The sequence below is a fragment of the Numenius arquata genome, chromosome 20 (genome assembly GCF_964106895.1).
Source record: "Numenius arquata chromosome 20, bNumArq3.hap1.1, whole genome shotgun sequence".
NCBI classification, from domain to species: Eukaryota; Metazoa; Chordata; class Aves; order Charadriiformes; family Scolopacidae; genus Numenius; species Numenius arquata.
In genome coordinates, this window is record NC_133595.1 from 6,822,215 (window position 1) to 6,837,781 (window position 15,567).

General features: G+C 47.4%; 2 protein-coding genes across 3 annotated transcripts in view; one reads left to right on the forward strand and one right to left on the reverse strand.

The window, feature by feature from the left end:
- The window catches only part of LOC141474104 (uncharacterized), a 43,681-nt gene extending 41,790 nt beyond the window's left edge, over positions 1-1,891 (reverse strand). The window contains exons 1-2 of one of the 2 annotated variants that reach the window (XM_074161822.1): positions 1,681-1,875; positions 1,226-1,297 (exon numbers count right to left, since the gene is read on the reverse strand). In XM_074161822.1, the coding sequence (XP_074017923.1) occupies positions 1,226-1,277 (52 nt within the window). In that variant the 5' untranslated portion in view covers positions 1,278-1,297; positions 1,681-1,875. Of the gene's footprint in view, positions 1-1,225; positions 1,298-1,680 lie in introns of both variants that reach the window. The other variant, XM_074161823.1, reaches the window with a different exon arrangement.
- A 138-nt stretch (positions 1,892-2,029) lies between these two features.
- The window catches only part of MIB2 (MIB E3 ubiquitin protein ligase 2), a 49,579-nt gene continuing 36,041 nt past the window's right edge, over positions 2,030-15,567 (forward strand). The window contains exons 1-2 of the mRNA XM_074161816.1: positions 2,030-2,115; positions 2,407-2,540. The gene's annotated coding sequence lies outside the window, so the exon portion shown is untranslated. The remainder of the gene's footprint in view (positions 2,116-2,406; positions 2,541-15,567) is intronic.

Consider the following 15,567-nt stretch of genomic DNA (forward strand, 5'->3'; position numbering starts at 1 on the left):
TTTGCCATTTGCAGTGTCTTTGGTGTTAAGCACAACCAAAATGCCACCTCTCTAGAGTGGTTATATGCCAAAAAAAAGGCAAAATCTCATCAAAATAATTACAATAAAGTTTTTATCTTGGCCATGGACAAAGCTGCTGATGCTGTATAACTTTGTGTTTGTCTGAGAAGGTGACTTCATAGTCTAACACAATTTTCCAATCTTTTTTTTTTGCAAAGAACGATTAGCTGGGAGTGGGGGGGAAGCCTGACATAACTTAGAGTCTGGGCATGCAAGTTCTCATGTTTACAACAAGCACTGGCAAAAGTAAAAGCTAGGTTATCTTGACAATTATCGAGTGAGCGCAAAAAAAGCTACTCTAAACGTGAATGGATCTTTTCAGACCGGCTGCACTCACCTGTCTCTAAGGTATTTCTATGTTTGTACTAACATATAAACCTGCCTGGTAAAAAGCAAGCTGAAGGAGGGAGCATCTGTGCACGCTTAGATCCACTCACCACATTCCCGAACACTTCCCAGCACTCATTCTCCATCTTCTGGCCAAAGGGCAAAACGCGCCACGGTGCTGGTCAGAACCAAGGCAGACACAATTCCCTCATTTTCACACTCATATTTTCACAGTCGCCCCAACGTGTGTGTTTGAGTGGTCTGGCCAACATCGCTTTTACACAACACAGAGGACAAGGGACACCGAGTCCTCCTGTTTGGCTTTTATCAAACAGCAATGACGAGCTTGTTTTTGGACAGGTCCTTTGTACCCTGTAGGCATAAAAGTTACGGTAACCGCTACTATGCTATGACACTGTCTCAGAATTTTGCTTCACAAGCCTTAGGCAAGGGCTTGTGAAAGAAAAGCACCAGTGCCTTTCTGGTGTGAAAGGCACCAGAAAACAAGGCCTGGTGTCTTTGTTTCCTCCTTTTCAGTTTTTGGGCTCTAGATATATTCCTGATGGGCTAGTGCGAGAAGGAACGGCGCATGTGATTTTTTTTTTATGACCTTGCTGCCATATTCCCATAGCAAGTGCAGGGTCTCACGCTGGCAAGTCCCATGCTGTGGTCTTTTCACACTGCAGGCCTTCTGGGTTTGGCACAAACATATTATTCAATTTTACTGCTGTGAACACTGTTCATCGCTACCAACGCAGGCCACCTTTTTAACCCGTGTTCTGCTACGCCAGCCTACATTAGCAAAGGCTACATGTATAACAAAATTCCAATCCGTTACCTTCAACAGATCCGTGCTTGATGTGCCACCGAGCAGAACGGGACAGACACATGTTTACAAGGTGTCTCTGACCTGAGGACACAAGAGATTGATGCATTCTGAGTGTGAGTGCCACCAGTGACCCCCTGCAGACAATATCTCAGCTGTGATATGGCAAGACACCCCCAGCAGAAGGTTGGCCAGTCGACAGCCGGTAGAGCCTTCAGAGCCCTCCTGGCGACCTGCAAGGAGTTATGATGAATCCCCAAACCTCCCTTACAGTGGGCCAAGTTATCCTAAAATCACCCCAAAAATCAGATGCTTAGGAAAGTGCATTATGGCACTTCCTAAGTGCACATTATGGCACAGACGGCTGGCCATTCCTGAGGGTTTCGATGGCCCATTTTGCCTGCGCGCCCAGGAAACCCACCCCAAATACTCATTACCCTCGACCCCACGAGGGCGTCAAGGCGAACCTGAAGCACCGAGAACCGGCAGCACCGGGCGGGTGGGACCCGCCGCCCCTTCCCGTCCCCCCTCAGAGCAGCGGCGGAGGTAGGGAGGCCGTGCCGGGACACCGTCCCCGTCCTTAGGACTTCACTCCGCGGGGGATCCCAGCGCCCCCCGGGGAGGCCGCGCCGTCGCCTCACGGAGGCCCCGCGGGCCGGGCCGGGCCGGGCCGGGCCCCGCCGCAGGGGCCTCCCGGGACTTGTAGTCGTCGGAGCCCGGCGGGCGGTTCGGAGGGCGGGCAGAGAACTACCTCTCCCGGCATGCCCGGGCGGCTGTCAGCGGGCGGCGAGAGGCCTGGGCGGAGCGGGCGGCCCCGGGGGAGCGGGGGGGTCGAGCGGCGGCGTTGCAGCACCCTGCGGGGCGGCCGGCCGCGGCCCGGCTCCTCGGCCGCTTCCCCGGGGGTAAGAGGGAGCGGGGCCGGGCAGGGGCAGCCTCAGAGCGGGGACGCCGCCGGGGGTGCGTGGCCACCTCATGGCCTGGGCCCCGGGGGCGGTGAGGGGTCTCCGGGGGTCGGTGCCGAGCGGGGCTCCGGAGGGGACGGTCGCGGCGGGGAGGTGCCGCCGCCCCGGGCTTGAGGCCGCGGGGGCCGGTGCTGGGCTGTGGTGGTGGGGTCTGGAGAGGGGAAGGAGCCGGTGGCCGCGGCGATGGTGCCCACCTGAGCCGCTTCCCGTGTGTTCTCCCCTTCTCCCCAGGCCGCCGGAGTGGCTCTGCTGCCGAGCCCCCTGCGCCGAGGATGAGCCAGGGGAGGAAGCAAACACAGCCCTTGGCGAAGGACGGTGGCTTTCTGAAGGGGTGTCTGAATTCTGTTCTCTCTCGACTCTGTCAGGTACGTGCCTGGGGTTTTTTCTCCTTTTTTTTTTTTCTTTTTTCCCTTGGGCTAAGCTGGGAATTGGTCTGCTTGAAGTGGCTGGTTTTCTTCCTACCGCGAGTTGAGTCCGTAGTGGGGCACATCTCCTTGCTCCTGCTCCATTTTTATTTCTCATCTTCTGTATGGTGAGCGCTGGCTGCCCTGGAGGATGTAAACGCACACCCTGCTTTCCTGTTCTGAAACAGGTACTGCAGGTAAGTCCTTACCTGCTGAGGTGAGAGCTGGGCACCGAGACGTTGGCAGCAGTTCCTGCTGGGCATTTTGTACCACTGGAGCATGTGCCCTATGCTGAATATAACTCGGAACTGAAGCATGTGTGGCTTTTTCTCACCCATGTTTCTATGATATTTTCCATCTTCCTGAACTGAGAAAAAGTCATGAAAAGAAGGGCCAAACCTAGAGAAGATGGTACAGCTGCATTGGAAGCGCTACATGTGTTTGTTCTGATTTCCCTGCAGACACTCAACTCCAGAACTTACTTTCTGAGTGTAACAAATTCTAATTTCTACCTCGATTAGAAAAAAGTGAGCTCTGTCTCACCTTCATAGAGGTCACTTGAGCTTGGCTTTACTACTCAACCTTCTCTCCTTTTGACTAAAAGCTTCATTACATCCTCTGCACTTCTCTGTTGCTCTAGGAGGAGTTTATTTGGCTCAAATGGGATACCGTTCTTATTCCTCCTCTGTTTAACAGCTCCTTGGTTTCCTAAACAATTTCCTATGGAGAACAATGCAGTTGTTCATCCTTCTAGGTCCTGCAACAGTCATCTAGTTGTTGTTTAACAGCATCACCACCAGGTCTGTTTTTCTTGAATAGTTATTCTGTTTCTGGGCTTCAAAAAGGTAAATGCATTTCCTACCCCTTTCTCCTCGCACAGCATATCTCCCTGAGTCACTGGCAAGAGAAGGATCTTCGTAATTGTATCGTATTTGGGTTGCCTTAATTCTCTGCTTATTATGACACTGCTGTATAGCTTCATATGTTTTGACATTTATTTTGAATGCATGTTTGAAGCTCTGTGACTGAAAATCCAGTGCCAAATGAGTGTATAAAGAATCTGTTATTTTGCTGCTTTGGTATGTAATGGCCGCAGGGATTGTCTGGAAGAATTGCGAGTCCATGCATAGCCTCTTCCCACTAAAACTTTGACAAGTCTTGGAAGTTGCAGAAATTGTGGAAATAATTGTGGTTGCAATTGTCTCCTTCCATTTTCACCTGGAAAGGGGTGTGTTCATGGTTTTCTGAGCTACCTCGATCAACAAGTGTGTGGGAACGTGAGCACCGTGGGCTGTTCAGAGCTGTGGCAGTTATCTCGGAAACAAGCTCATCTCTTGCCCTGTGTTCGTGTAGCGTCACTGTCGGGCGCTTGCGGACACTGGTTTTGGTTGCATATGATGTCGCTGAAGTTGAAGGCTTTCTCCCACTTGATTATTAAGCTGTCCTAGGTCACGTTGCCCCTGCCTGCCTGTTCCCATCACATCTGTTTGCCTTGCTCATCATCTCTGATACAGAACTGCTCCTGGGCGCTGGCAGAATTCAGGGTGACACCACTTGCGACGGAACTGATCATGCCTTTTCATTTTGAGTTGCTGTTTTCCAGGGATCCAGGAATAGAATACAAAGTCCTGTGAGCAGACTATTTGAGTCCTAGCTGTTTTTCAAGGATTCTGATTTTACTGTTCATCAAGAGCATTTATGGAGGGGCCAGGGTGTTGTAATACAGTGTGCTCAAAGGGAGATAATGCAACTTTCAGTGCACTCTCACTAGAAGCTCTGATTGGAGAGAGATTATTGAATACTCTTCTCTCCTTAGTCAAAGAGTGAAAAAGTGGAGGCTCTTCTGTCTTGGGAGACTTATAGAATTTAAATATTTCTGCTTTCTCTTTAGGGAGAGCTGTAGTGGTGTTTGAAATTTCCGAGAATACGGAACAAATCTTCTAGCATTTAGACTGGTTGTATGTGGAAAAACTTCACTGTGGCATCAGTGAAGTTACGTGTGTGTGAGGAGGACAATAAATGGTTTGATCTTAGACCTTCATCCACATTCCTTGACATGACCCCAAGGAATGCAAGGATGCATACAGGATCATGGGTTGATACTTTCTTTTTTTCCCTCCCTGTGACTGGTATGGGCCAGGCTGTGGAGAACAGAACTTGGAGCTGGGATATGTGAATTGTGTTCCTGACTCTGCCACCAATTCAATATATAGCTATGGGTATGTATTCCCATCTGTAAAATGTTCTTACATTCTTTAAAGTACTCAGCTATCCAGAGCTGAAAGATAACATCTATACTTCTAAAATGAACAAACTTGTGAGCTGGTGTACATGCTGGCTCTCAAACCTTTGTTAAGTACCAGGGAGGAAAGCAACAGCTAACTACTCAATTCACTCTGCTCCTACGCAGCTGATGTCTCTCTAGCCAAAGGCATGTCAGGATAGATTAGGCTTAAACCTTTTGATCTGCTTTCAGAGCACAGAAAGGGCAAGTTCCAGGCTGAAAACTGACAGGAGTGCAATGTTGACCCTTCCGAAAGCCTGAAGGGGAATCTGAAAGTTGGTGGGACAAGCTATCAAGGCTCATCAGAGATTCAGCAGGTTTTATGCTGCAGCTTGCTCTACTCCAGGGTCTGAAGTAGCTACTTTTCATTTTGAAAAATTGGAGGAAGTTGTGTTCCAAACTTGGATGATTTGTGATGCTATTGGATTACCACTGCTGAGGGTACCAGAGTCCAAATACCTATGAATGGCTGTATCACAGAATCACAGTACTGTGCCTTCTCCAACCCACTATTCAACCACGCACCTACCAGCAGGGCTTCAGTGCTAATTCCTCTTGATTTTTTTTTTTTTTTTTTTTTACTCCCCCAGTAATGTTAGTCTTCTGATTTTGAATGACTTGGGGGAAACTTACTGCCTTTCTGGACAGACAAAGCAATTGTGTAAATAGATTGGAGGATTATGAACTTTTAAGTGATTTAACCCAGATTTTCGTGGTAAGTAGGAGTTGATAGCTGGTGTGAGGGGGGTGCAGACCTGAGCTTTACACCATCAGCTCTGGGCCAGATGGTCTTGCCTCTGAGAAATATATTAGAGCGATGTCTAAGTAAGATCACAGTTGAAATCTGCTGCCAAGACAGATTTTGCACTGTTGGAATATGTTTCTGTGTGGTCCTCCATTTCTAGGTGATTAAAAATAGGTCTGGAAGGGATTTTGATGAGGCCACCAAGTCCATACTTTTCCACAAGACATAATAAACTACACCCAAACCATTCCTGATAGATATGTTGAGCTTGTTCTTTAAATAATGGAGATTTTCTAGCTTCCCTGGATGGGACTTTATTAAACTATTTTTTTTTATATATTTTGACTTTTGTTAGTGTTCTGAATGGGCACAAAAAGACCTGCTAGGCAGTGCAAGGGATGCCAGGTGGTTGACCATTGACTTCTTAATGCCAGTGGCCAGAAAAGTGATGGTCATTCTTGGCAGAAGAAGGCAGGGGAATTACTCAATGTGGTGCTTGCAAGTTTTTTTTATTTTTTTCCTTTTGCCACAGGGATCCTCCATGGAGAACATGGGAAAGTTAAAATACCATTCTCCCAATTTTTCTATGTAAAGTGAAAAAGACCTTAATTCAAACGTAGCAAATAATTGGGCAGGGGGTGTGTGTGTTTGTTTTCACTGTAATGCAATGTAAATTTAACTTTGAAATCTGCTATTGAGGAAAAAGTGGATTCTCATCAGCCCTAGCTACTGAGCTTTTCAAGGCTGGAGGCAGCAATCTGCAAACTGTCAGGTCCAATTAAAGCAAACGGCTGAAGCTGTTTTTCTCCCTCCTGGAGAGAACACAGTTCATCAAAAGCCAGAAGGAAATTTCATCGGGCTCATGAGCAATTACCTTGTGGGATGAATAAAAGAGATCCACTAGATGCCCAGTGTGAACTTTCACTTATAATCACTCTTAATTCTTCAGTGGGCAGATGAGCGCTGATCTCACCAATTTAAAACCTGAAGTGTCTGTGTTCAGTAGAAGCTGGTGAAGGGAACTCATTCTTTTGTAGCGTTTGACTGATGTTGACTTGTAAATTTGAATTTTGAATGTTCCTGACTTGGCAAAGGATATTCCACCTTTCTGTGTGTTGTGAGTTAACCCAGGTAGGGAGCCAAGCACCACGCAGCTGCTTGCTCACTTCTACCCCAGTGGGACAGAGAAGAGAACTGGAGGAGTAAAACTGAGAAAGCACGGCTTCCTCAGGTATAATAGTTGCTTGGGAAGGCAAACACCATTACTCCAAATGTCCTCCTTTCTTATTTCTTTCCCCCAGCTTTTATTTCTGAGCATGATGTCATATGGGACGTCCCTTTGGTCAGTTGGGGTGAGCTGTCCTGGCTGTTTTCTCTCCCAAATTCTTGCGCACCCTCAGCCTGCTTGCTGGCAGGGCAGTGTGAGAAACAGAAAAGCTTTGATACTGTGTAAGCACTATAAAACATCAGCGTGTAATCAACACTGTTTTGGTCACAAATCCAAGACGGAGCACCATACAAGCTACTGTGAAGAAAATTAACTTGATCCCAGCCAAAACCAGTACATTGCAGTATGCCACAGCTTCTGTTGTTGGAAGCCTGTGACAGCTGTTTATTTTGGGCTTACTAGTGGTGTTTCCCAAAGGTTATGTTTGCATTTGTATGGTTTAAAGCAAATATTGACCTATTGTGCAATCCAGTGTATTTCATGGATCTAGTCCATTAGTTAACACGGAGCTGATTCATTAAAAATACCGTGCTATGTCTTTGCTCCTGGTAGATCGTGTGGCTGATACTGTCACTTTCTGTTTAACTTGTTACTCTGTTTTACCCGTTTTCAGTCCATAGAACTTGGTGACAAAACCAGTTTGGATGGAGGCTATGCAGATGAGTGCTTGGTTTTGGACACTGTTCTGTGGCTGTTGTCGTCCCAGGTGGGTTGAAGTTTAGAGTGAAGTGAGAATTGAAGGTTCAAGGCCAGCTCAGTTCTCCTTTGATAGCTCTAGAAGACTACAGGCTTTTTGTGTATGCCTTCACACCCAACTGGAAGCTCTCTGATTAGTACATTACTTGAGACTTCAGTCATATTGAAGCTGTGTTTTTTTTGAATCTGTGATCAAAATTGAGGAGAGGTGTCTTCTATCTGAGGCTTCAGTTGTGGCAGTCCTGGACCTGAAAGTAGGCAGTACCTTTTGTTTGTTTAGCCTCAAAAGTACAGAGGACGTCACAATGTTTAGATATAACAATAAAGGACTCTCATCCCCACTGTTTGTGCTTAAAGCCAAGACATTTAAATTCTGTACCATGGGAAACAGAAGATAACCCTGCAAGGTTTTTAAATACTGTCTCACCCTTGGGAAGCATATGGGATGCTGACTTTGGGCTGTGGAGCCAGTTTTTCCCTTGCAGTCCAGATGATAGTGCAGTAGATGCAAGCTGTTAAACACGGGGGTACTGGTTTTCCCCCTAAGGGACAAGTGGTGGTGCCTTTGCATTTCCTTTTTTTGTTTGCTGTGATGCATTTTCTTCCCCCGGTGATGTCTTTTACAGTGTGAAGACAGCGTGACCTTGAGACTGAGTCACTGCACTGGGATTATTGTAATCTGGTGCTTCTGGATCTGCTGTGGGCAGTCTCAGAGGAATATTGAGTGTTCCTCTCACAATTCTGAATAAGGATTTTGACTTTTGTCCAGTTGTCTCTTGTGCTATCCCTTAGCTAAGCAGAGCCCACCTTTGACTGTTTCATACAGCAGCTGGCTCAGTTGGCATTTGTGTCCACTGAAGCTATTAGGTACTGCCATACTCGCACGTAACGAACCCAACAATGCAACACGGGCAACTTCTCTCTAACTTCTTCCATCTTTAGGTTCTATTCTGAGATTGTTTGCCATTTTTTAAGAAACCAGAATGCTGCGGTCAAGCTTCTCAGGAGGGTTTGCACAAAACTACTGTTATTGAATATTAATAAATCTGCTGGTGCTTCTTTCAGGCCTGCATCCCTTAACAAGGTGAAAGAACAGATAGCAAGCCAGCCTGATAACCGCTGAAAGCATCGCTCCTACAACTCAAAGGGAAGGCAATGTTCCCCTCTCACTGTAACAGCTCAGTGCTAGAATACAATCAGCGTAAATGGAATGTGAAATTCAGTTTAGGCAAAACAGATCAATGGACTGGCATTTGTAAAGGCCAAGTGTTGATTGTAGAGATAAAATGCACTCAGTGGGATCATCTTTAAGCACCCGGCTAGTTATTTTTAGCATTTCCTCACTCTATCTCCCAGTATTTCAGGATGTGAGCCTACTCTTACACAGCGAAGTTGAAATGACAAGATATTAATCCATGAGCAAAGGCATATTAATCACCTGCTTTATTCTGTTTATGTAATAGTTAAATATACTTTGAGAGCAGGTGAGGGATGGGGGCATGGAAATGGTTTAACCTCATGCAGACTTCTTCTTGATTGATTTGGTTTAACAGCAGCAGCTGCCCCATTTCTAATTTTTTTTTCTGCTGAGAGTAATTTGTCGGTAGAATGGCTTCATTTATCTACTGTTGATATTTAAGCTACAGAAATATCATCTGCTTTTCTCTCTCCCTCTGTGCCAGTGATGCCATTTTGCAAAATTTAGTCTAAACAGAAATCCTGACTGCACCAGGAAAAGTGAAGCAAAGTATCATTGAGGCCTTGTGGCTTTGCAGCGGAATATTAAACTATTCACTTCAGCCGATTCTGCAAATCCTTTTGGTGGGCTGAGGGGGACAATTTCATGGGTGTAGTCTAATTTCTAGCAGTTAGGTTTGTCACATAGTGGCTGAGATGGTGTCATTCTTCTACCTTAGAAGATCGGCTAGTGCTGGGAGCTAAGAGTTTGCATCTTCTGTGCTGTAATTAGGCACTGCGGATTTGCAATGTGACTCGTTAGCCACAAAGGATGAAGCCTCGGAAACTGCCTTCTCCAAAATGGAGAGTGGGGCCTTACTATACTAGCCTGTTAGTCTCAGTGGCTAAACAAGACCTGATCAGACAGCACTGCTCTTTGTGTGAGCAAGGGCTGTGGAATGAGATGTGGAAAACAATAAACAACTAAATGGGCCTGACTTCATGTTTTTGCACATCAAGAAGCGGGACTTGTACTAGTGCTTGGGTGAGGTAGTATTAAAGCCCAGTATTTATGAATTAGTAATTTATTGAAACAATTATTCTGAAAGCAAAAAAAAAAATCTTTATCATGTATTAAGATTCAATATTAGCCCTTATCCTAGAGGGTTTTTTTCTCATTTAATAGATTTTTTTTTTTTTTTGTACATGTAATAGAAGACACTATTATCAGGGAGCTTCTTGCTAAGAAGGCAAGGGTTTTGTTTGAGTAGTGGGAAAGACAGTTGAAAGTAAGAGACTCTCTGAGTTGAGGAGTAGTTAATAAACTTCATCCTGAAGAAATGGGAGAGAATTAGAATATATATATTTCCATGGGCAACTTTTAGGCCCAATACAAATGGACTGCATAGAAAGCCAAAGTTCAGAGTAGACAAGGAGAGAGATTTGCAAATGTTAGAGCTGGGTATTGAGCTGTTATGTACTGGAGTTGAGATAATAAAATGCCACGGGATAGGCAAAAATCTCCAGAGAGGGCTTCTGCTAGAAACTGGAGATGGAGAGCCTAGAGTTCAGGTGTGGTGGGAGCCAGGGGGGACCTACTCTGGGTTTGAAATTGCCCAGGGCAGCACACCTGGTGCCCCACAGCCAGCTGTGGCTTACCCACAGTAAGGGCTAATGGCTCCTAGCCTCACCTGGGGGCCGGGAGGGGACAAAAGGTAGTCTTCATCTGGTGGTCAGTCAAAAAGGATTGTTTACTGTGTGTTTTGCTGGGTTTCCGGTCTGCTTTCATTTAATAGTGAATATGTTTGTGGGAATTGTGTGTATCCTTGAGAGAAATTGCACTGCTTCCTGTTAGTGGGAACACCTGCTTGTGTCCAGTGCTGTGCTGTCCTGGGGTCTTACTGTTGGCTGAGGAGAAAGAAAAGTGAAGAGTAAGTCTGAATTTGAGTTTATTGGCATGAATACTACCTTTGGTAATTACCTTAGCAGCTTTGAGCCTTGGTCAGAGGTATTTGATCCGAGTTGTTGTCTATTATTAAAGAATACAAAAGTATTTCTTTCTGGTTTTTGCAGGTAGGGAACAATACTTCATTGTGTAGATAAGCGTTGGCCAGGCATTTAGCTGTTCAACTTGTGTTAGGTTCATAAAAATACTGCCTGTGTCAGGAAAGGGGGAAAAAGCCCTGTCGAGCCTTATTTCTGTAGGGCGAATGCCCATAGGAGCAGTGTGAAAAAAACAGTACTGCTAAAAACCAGCTGCACAGCCACAGCAGAAGTTCTTAACCCAATGTGAGCTGACTTAATTTAGCCATTACACCTGCCTTGTTTGGATCTCTGTTGATGTTTCTAATGTGAGGAATTTACAAAAGTAAATTTATATTGAAACTTGACAGTAGTGGCAGTTGATCAATCTAAATGTTTAATGGCTTCATATGACTTTTTTTAATGATGCTGCATCCCTGAAATTCCCTTGGAAGCAAGAGGTTAAAATGGGGGGAGGGAGTGTGTGTATGGTAAGGGCTTAAAATAAAATACCTGGAGTGACCACCACCTTTGGCATCTTGTTGTTGAACTGTCCCCTGAAGAATGAACGTCGCTCTGATCGCTTGCTCGCGCTGCGGTGAAATTGTTCTGGAGTTCTGCCGTTGCAGGCAGTGTTGGTGATGTGCTCTGATCCCAGCTGTCTCTGCTAGATGTCTGTAAACATTGGATGAGGTTTGCCCAGTCTGCGTTGGGATCAAGGAAGGATAAAGCCAGTGACGTTTGTCTTGACGGAGCTCATTGGCTGCCGTTATTTTGCATGTGCCAAGTGAATGGTGTCTTTATGCACAGTGCCCTGGCTCTGCTTGGTATATTCACCTCTTCCCCGAGAGAGATGAGTTGAGGATCAAATACCCAAGCACAATTCCACTCATTCCCTAATAAAATTCACAGCTGGAGTGTCCCTGGCAGTGCTGTGTTGTGCTTGTTAAGTCCTGAGGAGCGCTGATCCAGTCAGCACTGATCCAAAAGGATCACTGTCGGTTTCCATGATCCCTGTAAATGTTTGCATTCATTTCCTCGGGTTGTTGCCAATTGCAGCTCCTGATTGTTACAGCTCTGTTAGTTACACTGTTTGCCTAATCTTTTCAACGCTTTCTGTTGCTTTTCAATGGAAGAATCTCATCGACGTTAATTTACTGTGCTGCTATTACTTCTTCTGCCTTCCCTGTTTCACGGGGAGTGAAAGACTATAGGAGGTAGCTGAGATGCAGCAGACTGGGAGTGAGCTTAAAGGTCCATTTAATAAACTCAAGCCTGTGTATTGTTCTTCTTGTGCTGCTTGTTCACTATTTGTGTGAGAGGGGAACTCGGGGCAGGAGGGGGTTCTCAGAAGACAGGCTGTAAAACTCTTTAGATCCTCTTCTAATTAAAATAAGCTTCTTTGCCCGCCTCTGAGTTGTGCTGAGGATGCCAAAGCTTAATTCTCTTACTCGTTGCGTTGTACGCCATGTGCAAAAGGTCACGTGGAAGCATGGTTTTATAGCTCCATAGTACTGTCACGGGGGCAGCGCGGACACAATATGTGTTGGATAAACAAATACCGAGTTTCAAGAAGTGTTGATCTGCCCGGTTTTGTCAGGCAGAGGACAGAGTGTTTTCTCCTCTTGGCAACGTTACGTATTTTCTGTCCCTGAATGGGAATTTATGGAGGAAATCTTGACTCCTGTGACGACTGCCCAGACCACCCGGGATCCACCAAGGTGAAGATTTCTCCCTGGGTTGGCAGCCTCTGGCCATGTTCCAGCGTACCCCGTTGCGTAGCCGTGGTCGTGTCGGAGGCCCAGCACTTGCATTCGGAGCACGGACACGACTGGGAGCCTGAAGGAGGATGCGAAACGTTGCTGTGAGGGAATCACACGTGGTCTGCTGCTGTGGCCTGGGACGTCTGGGCAGGATTCCTGGCTTTTAAAGCATAAAAATAGCCATGCTCCCTGTGGCCGTTCTCTAGGGAATCTGACCTAGACATGTCTGTCACCAGCTGGCTGGGGAAGAAGAGCTGGGAGTCTCTTGGGTGCTGTCTGGAGGGAACGGGGCAGCTCCTCGCTTGCTGTCAGCCCGATGCAGGTGGCTGCGAGGGGGCAGGTTCTGGCCCAGGGTTCTCGGAAAGAAACACGGTTTTTAGCTTGGCTCAGGGATGTGGAAACGGGCCGGGCCGGTGCCTCGGGGTCGGGCCGGGCCGGTGTCTCGGGGCCGGGCGGGGCCGGGCCGGGCCGGTGCCTCGGGGCCGGGCAAGGCAACGCCTCGGGGCCGGGCCGAGCCGGCCAGCGCCGCCGCTTTAGGGGCGAGTGGGGAAGAGGGAGGCTTGCCCTCATCCCGGATGGATCTTCCTCCGCCCCTCGCAGCCCCGGGGCTGGGTGGCTACAGCTTCCCCGGGAAGGTGTCGGTAGTCAGGGTGCCCTGAGAGTTCCCCCCCCTTCTCCATCCTCTGGGCCCGGGCTGTCCGGGGCGGCGGGGCCGGGCCGGGCCGCGGCTGGCTCCGCCCGGGAGCCGCCCCGTATGGCCCGGCTCGGCTGCGCCGTGGTGGCCGTGACCGAGCCGCAGAGCGGGGGACGGGCGGAGGGCGCCCGCCGGGAAACGAAACTGCCGGTCGGCGGCGCCTGGCAGCCGGCGGCCCCTGCCCCAGGAAGCCCCCGGCGCTGGGCCGCGGCCGGAGGGCAGGACCCCTCGGGGCAGCGGGATGGCGTGACGGCACCCGGTGCCGCCATCAGGTAACGCGGGGCGGGGCGCCGGGCCGGGCCGGGCCGCGTCTCTCCGAGGCCGGCGGAGCTCGGAGCTCCGTCCGCGGTGTCAGGGGACGGGGCGGTGGCAGCGTCTGCCGAGGGTTAATGGCAGGAGCCGGCCCGTGGCTCCGGCTCGGTTGGGCTCTGTCCCCGCAACTCGGTGGCGGGTGGGAGCGGGGCTTCCCCTGCGCGGACCCACCTGGGCTGGGTCCAAAGGAGCGAGTAGTATCGGTTTTGGGGGTTCGTAGCCCGCATGTGCTGTGTGTGCCTCGGAAAACCACCCAAGAACAAGAGGGTGAGAGTTAAGTAGATGGAGTGAGGTCTTTGGTAGGTGTGTTGGGTGCTGCAGGTCTCCAGTTATTAGAGATATAATACCCAAAGTAGCAAACTGTACGGGAGGAGAAGGAAGAAAAGAGAATGAAAATAGTAAGAAAAGGGGGATGATGTTATTTTCCAAAATCCTTAGCATAATAATGATTTGGGGTGTGTGTGTGTGTGAATTAACAGTTTGGAAAGCGTTTTGGACTCAAGTGAGCTGAAAAGACCCAATAATAAAAGTTCTGCTGCAGCCATCTGCATGGGCGATCGCAAAAGATGCTCAGGAAGTAGAAACTAGAGGAATATCAAAGTCTGAGCTTCGCAAGCTTGTGCTGGTCTTTTGAAAAAGTGTGTGATTTGCATTTGCCATAGCCAGAGCACTTAAGGAGGCATCCTTAGGATAGGCAAAGCTCTCGGAGGTGGAGTGATTCACCTGAGAAGACAGTTCAAACCGCAAAATATGTGTAAAGGTGAAAAAAAAAAAAAAGCTACTTGAAAAGCCCAACAACAAAATGAAACAAAATCATGTGCATCTTCCTCTGTTTACCATACTATTCAAATAACTTGATAACCAAGTTAAATGCACTGTTTTTGTCAGTCTGCTTACCCCGGTTGTGTTTATTGTGTATCCAGTACAGCAGCAACCTTTGCCTCGGACCAGACTGATGATGGGTTGCTTCTAGAGCACCTTCCGCCAGCAGCATAATTTAAATATTGGCAGGAAGTTGCAACAATTATTGCAACGAAAATATTGCCGTCTGAAGTCACATTTTCCCTTTCTCCCAGTTCAGTATTACTGGGATTTCCTAAGAATGGACTTGTGGATTCCACCTGAGCTGTTCTTTCCTGTGTCACAGTAGATGAGGTCAGAATCTTATGTCAGGATTCAGAAATATGCCTGTGTCTTATGATGGATTATTTGTTCGTAGTTACTTTAAAGTCCCACGGGAAGCTGGTGTTTTCTCTGTGAATCATTTCTGGCAGCTATACCTATCCTTCTGTGGAATAATTATGACCCAGACAGCATCGAGGGAGGAGTATTTGCTTCAATGAGTGAAACATTTCCACTTAGGAAGTAAATAATACTGATCTCTGGCAAGGTTCAGACTGTATGAGCATTGTAATTCATCTCATAAAGATTTTGAAAGGTCCTTTTCTCTTGTTATGCATCACCCCTGCAGATTAGATGGGAATGCAGAATGCGTTTGGTGCCTTCTTGTGTGGAAAATGGAGCATTCCCATTAGGAAGAGAGCCTTCGGAGCAGTGAGCAAGGGATTGCATGAAGGTCATTGCAGCACAGACAACTCCATTAACTGGTGTTCAGCATCACAAGTGTGCAGTTGAACAACAATAGCTTCCTATTTTCCCACTGTTATTACCTCCCCTCACCTTCCATCAGTTCGCTTGGATGGAACGAGAGGGGTTGTTGTTTTTGAGGAAAAGCCATGTACAGTAATTGAACTGTGCTTCTTTTGTACCTTTGTATTGTTGGTTGTTTCCATTTGTTTTCTCTGCAGTGAGTTTGACTGTCTCGACTGGTCGATAGTGTTTTAAAAAAGCAGATTCTGCCTTGTTGTTTAAGCAATAAATTGTCCATTTTATTCATCTCTGATCCAGAGGAAGAGGGGATCATACAAATCTCATTAGGCTCTGCAGTACTTTCTAAAAAGGATATTCTTTCTTTTTGATAATTCCTGCTTTTATGAAGACAATAAACACTGGTGCACCTTAAACCTGGCAATGTTACATCCACCTCCACAAAGGCAGTCCAAAATGA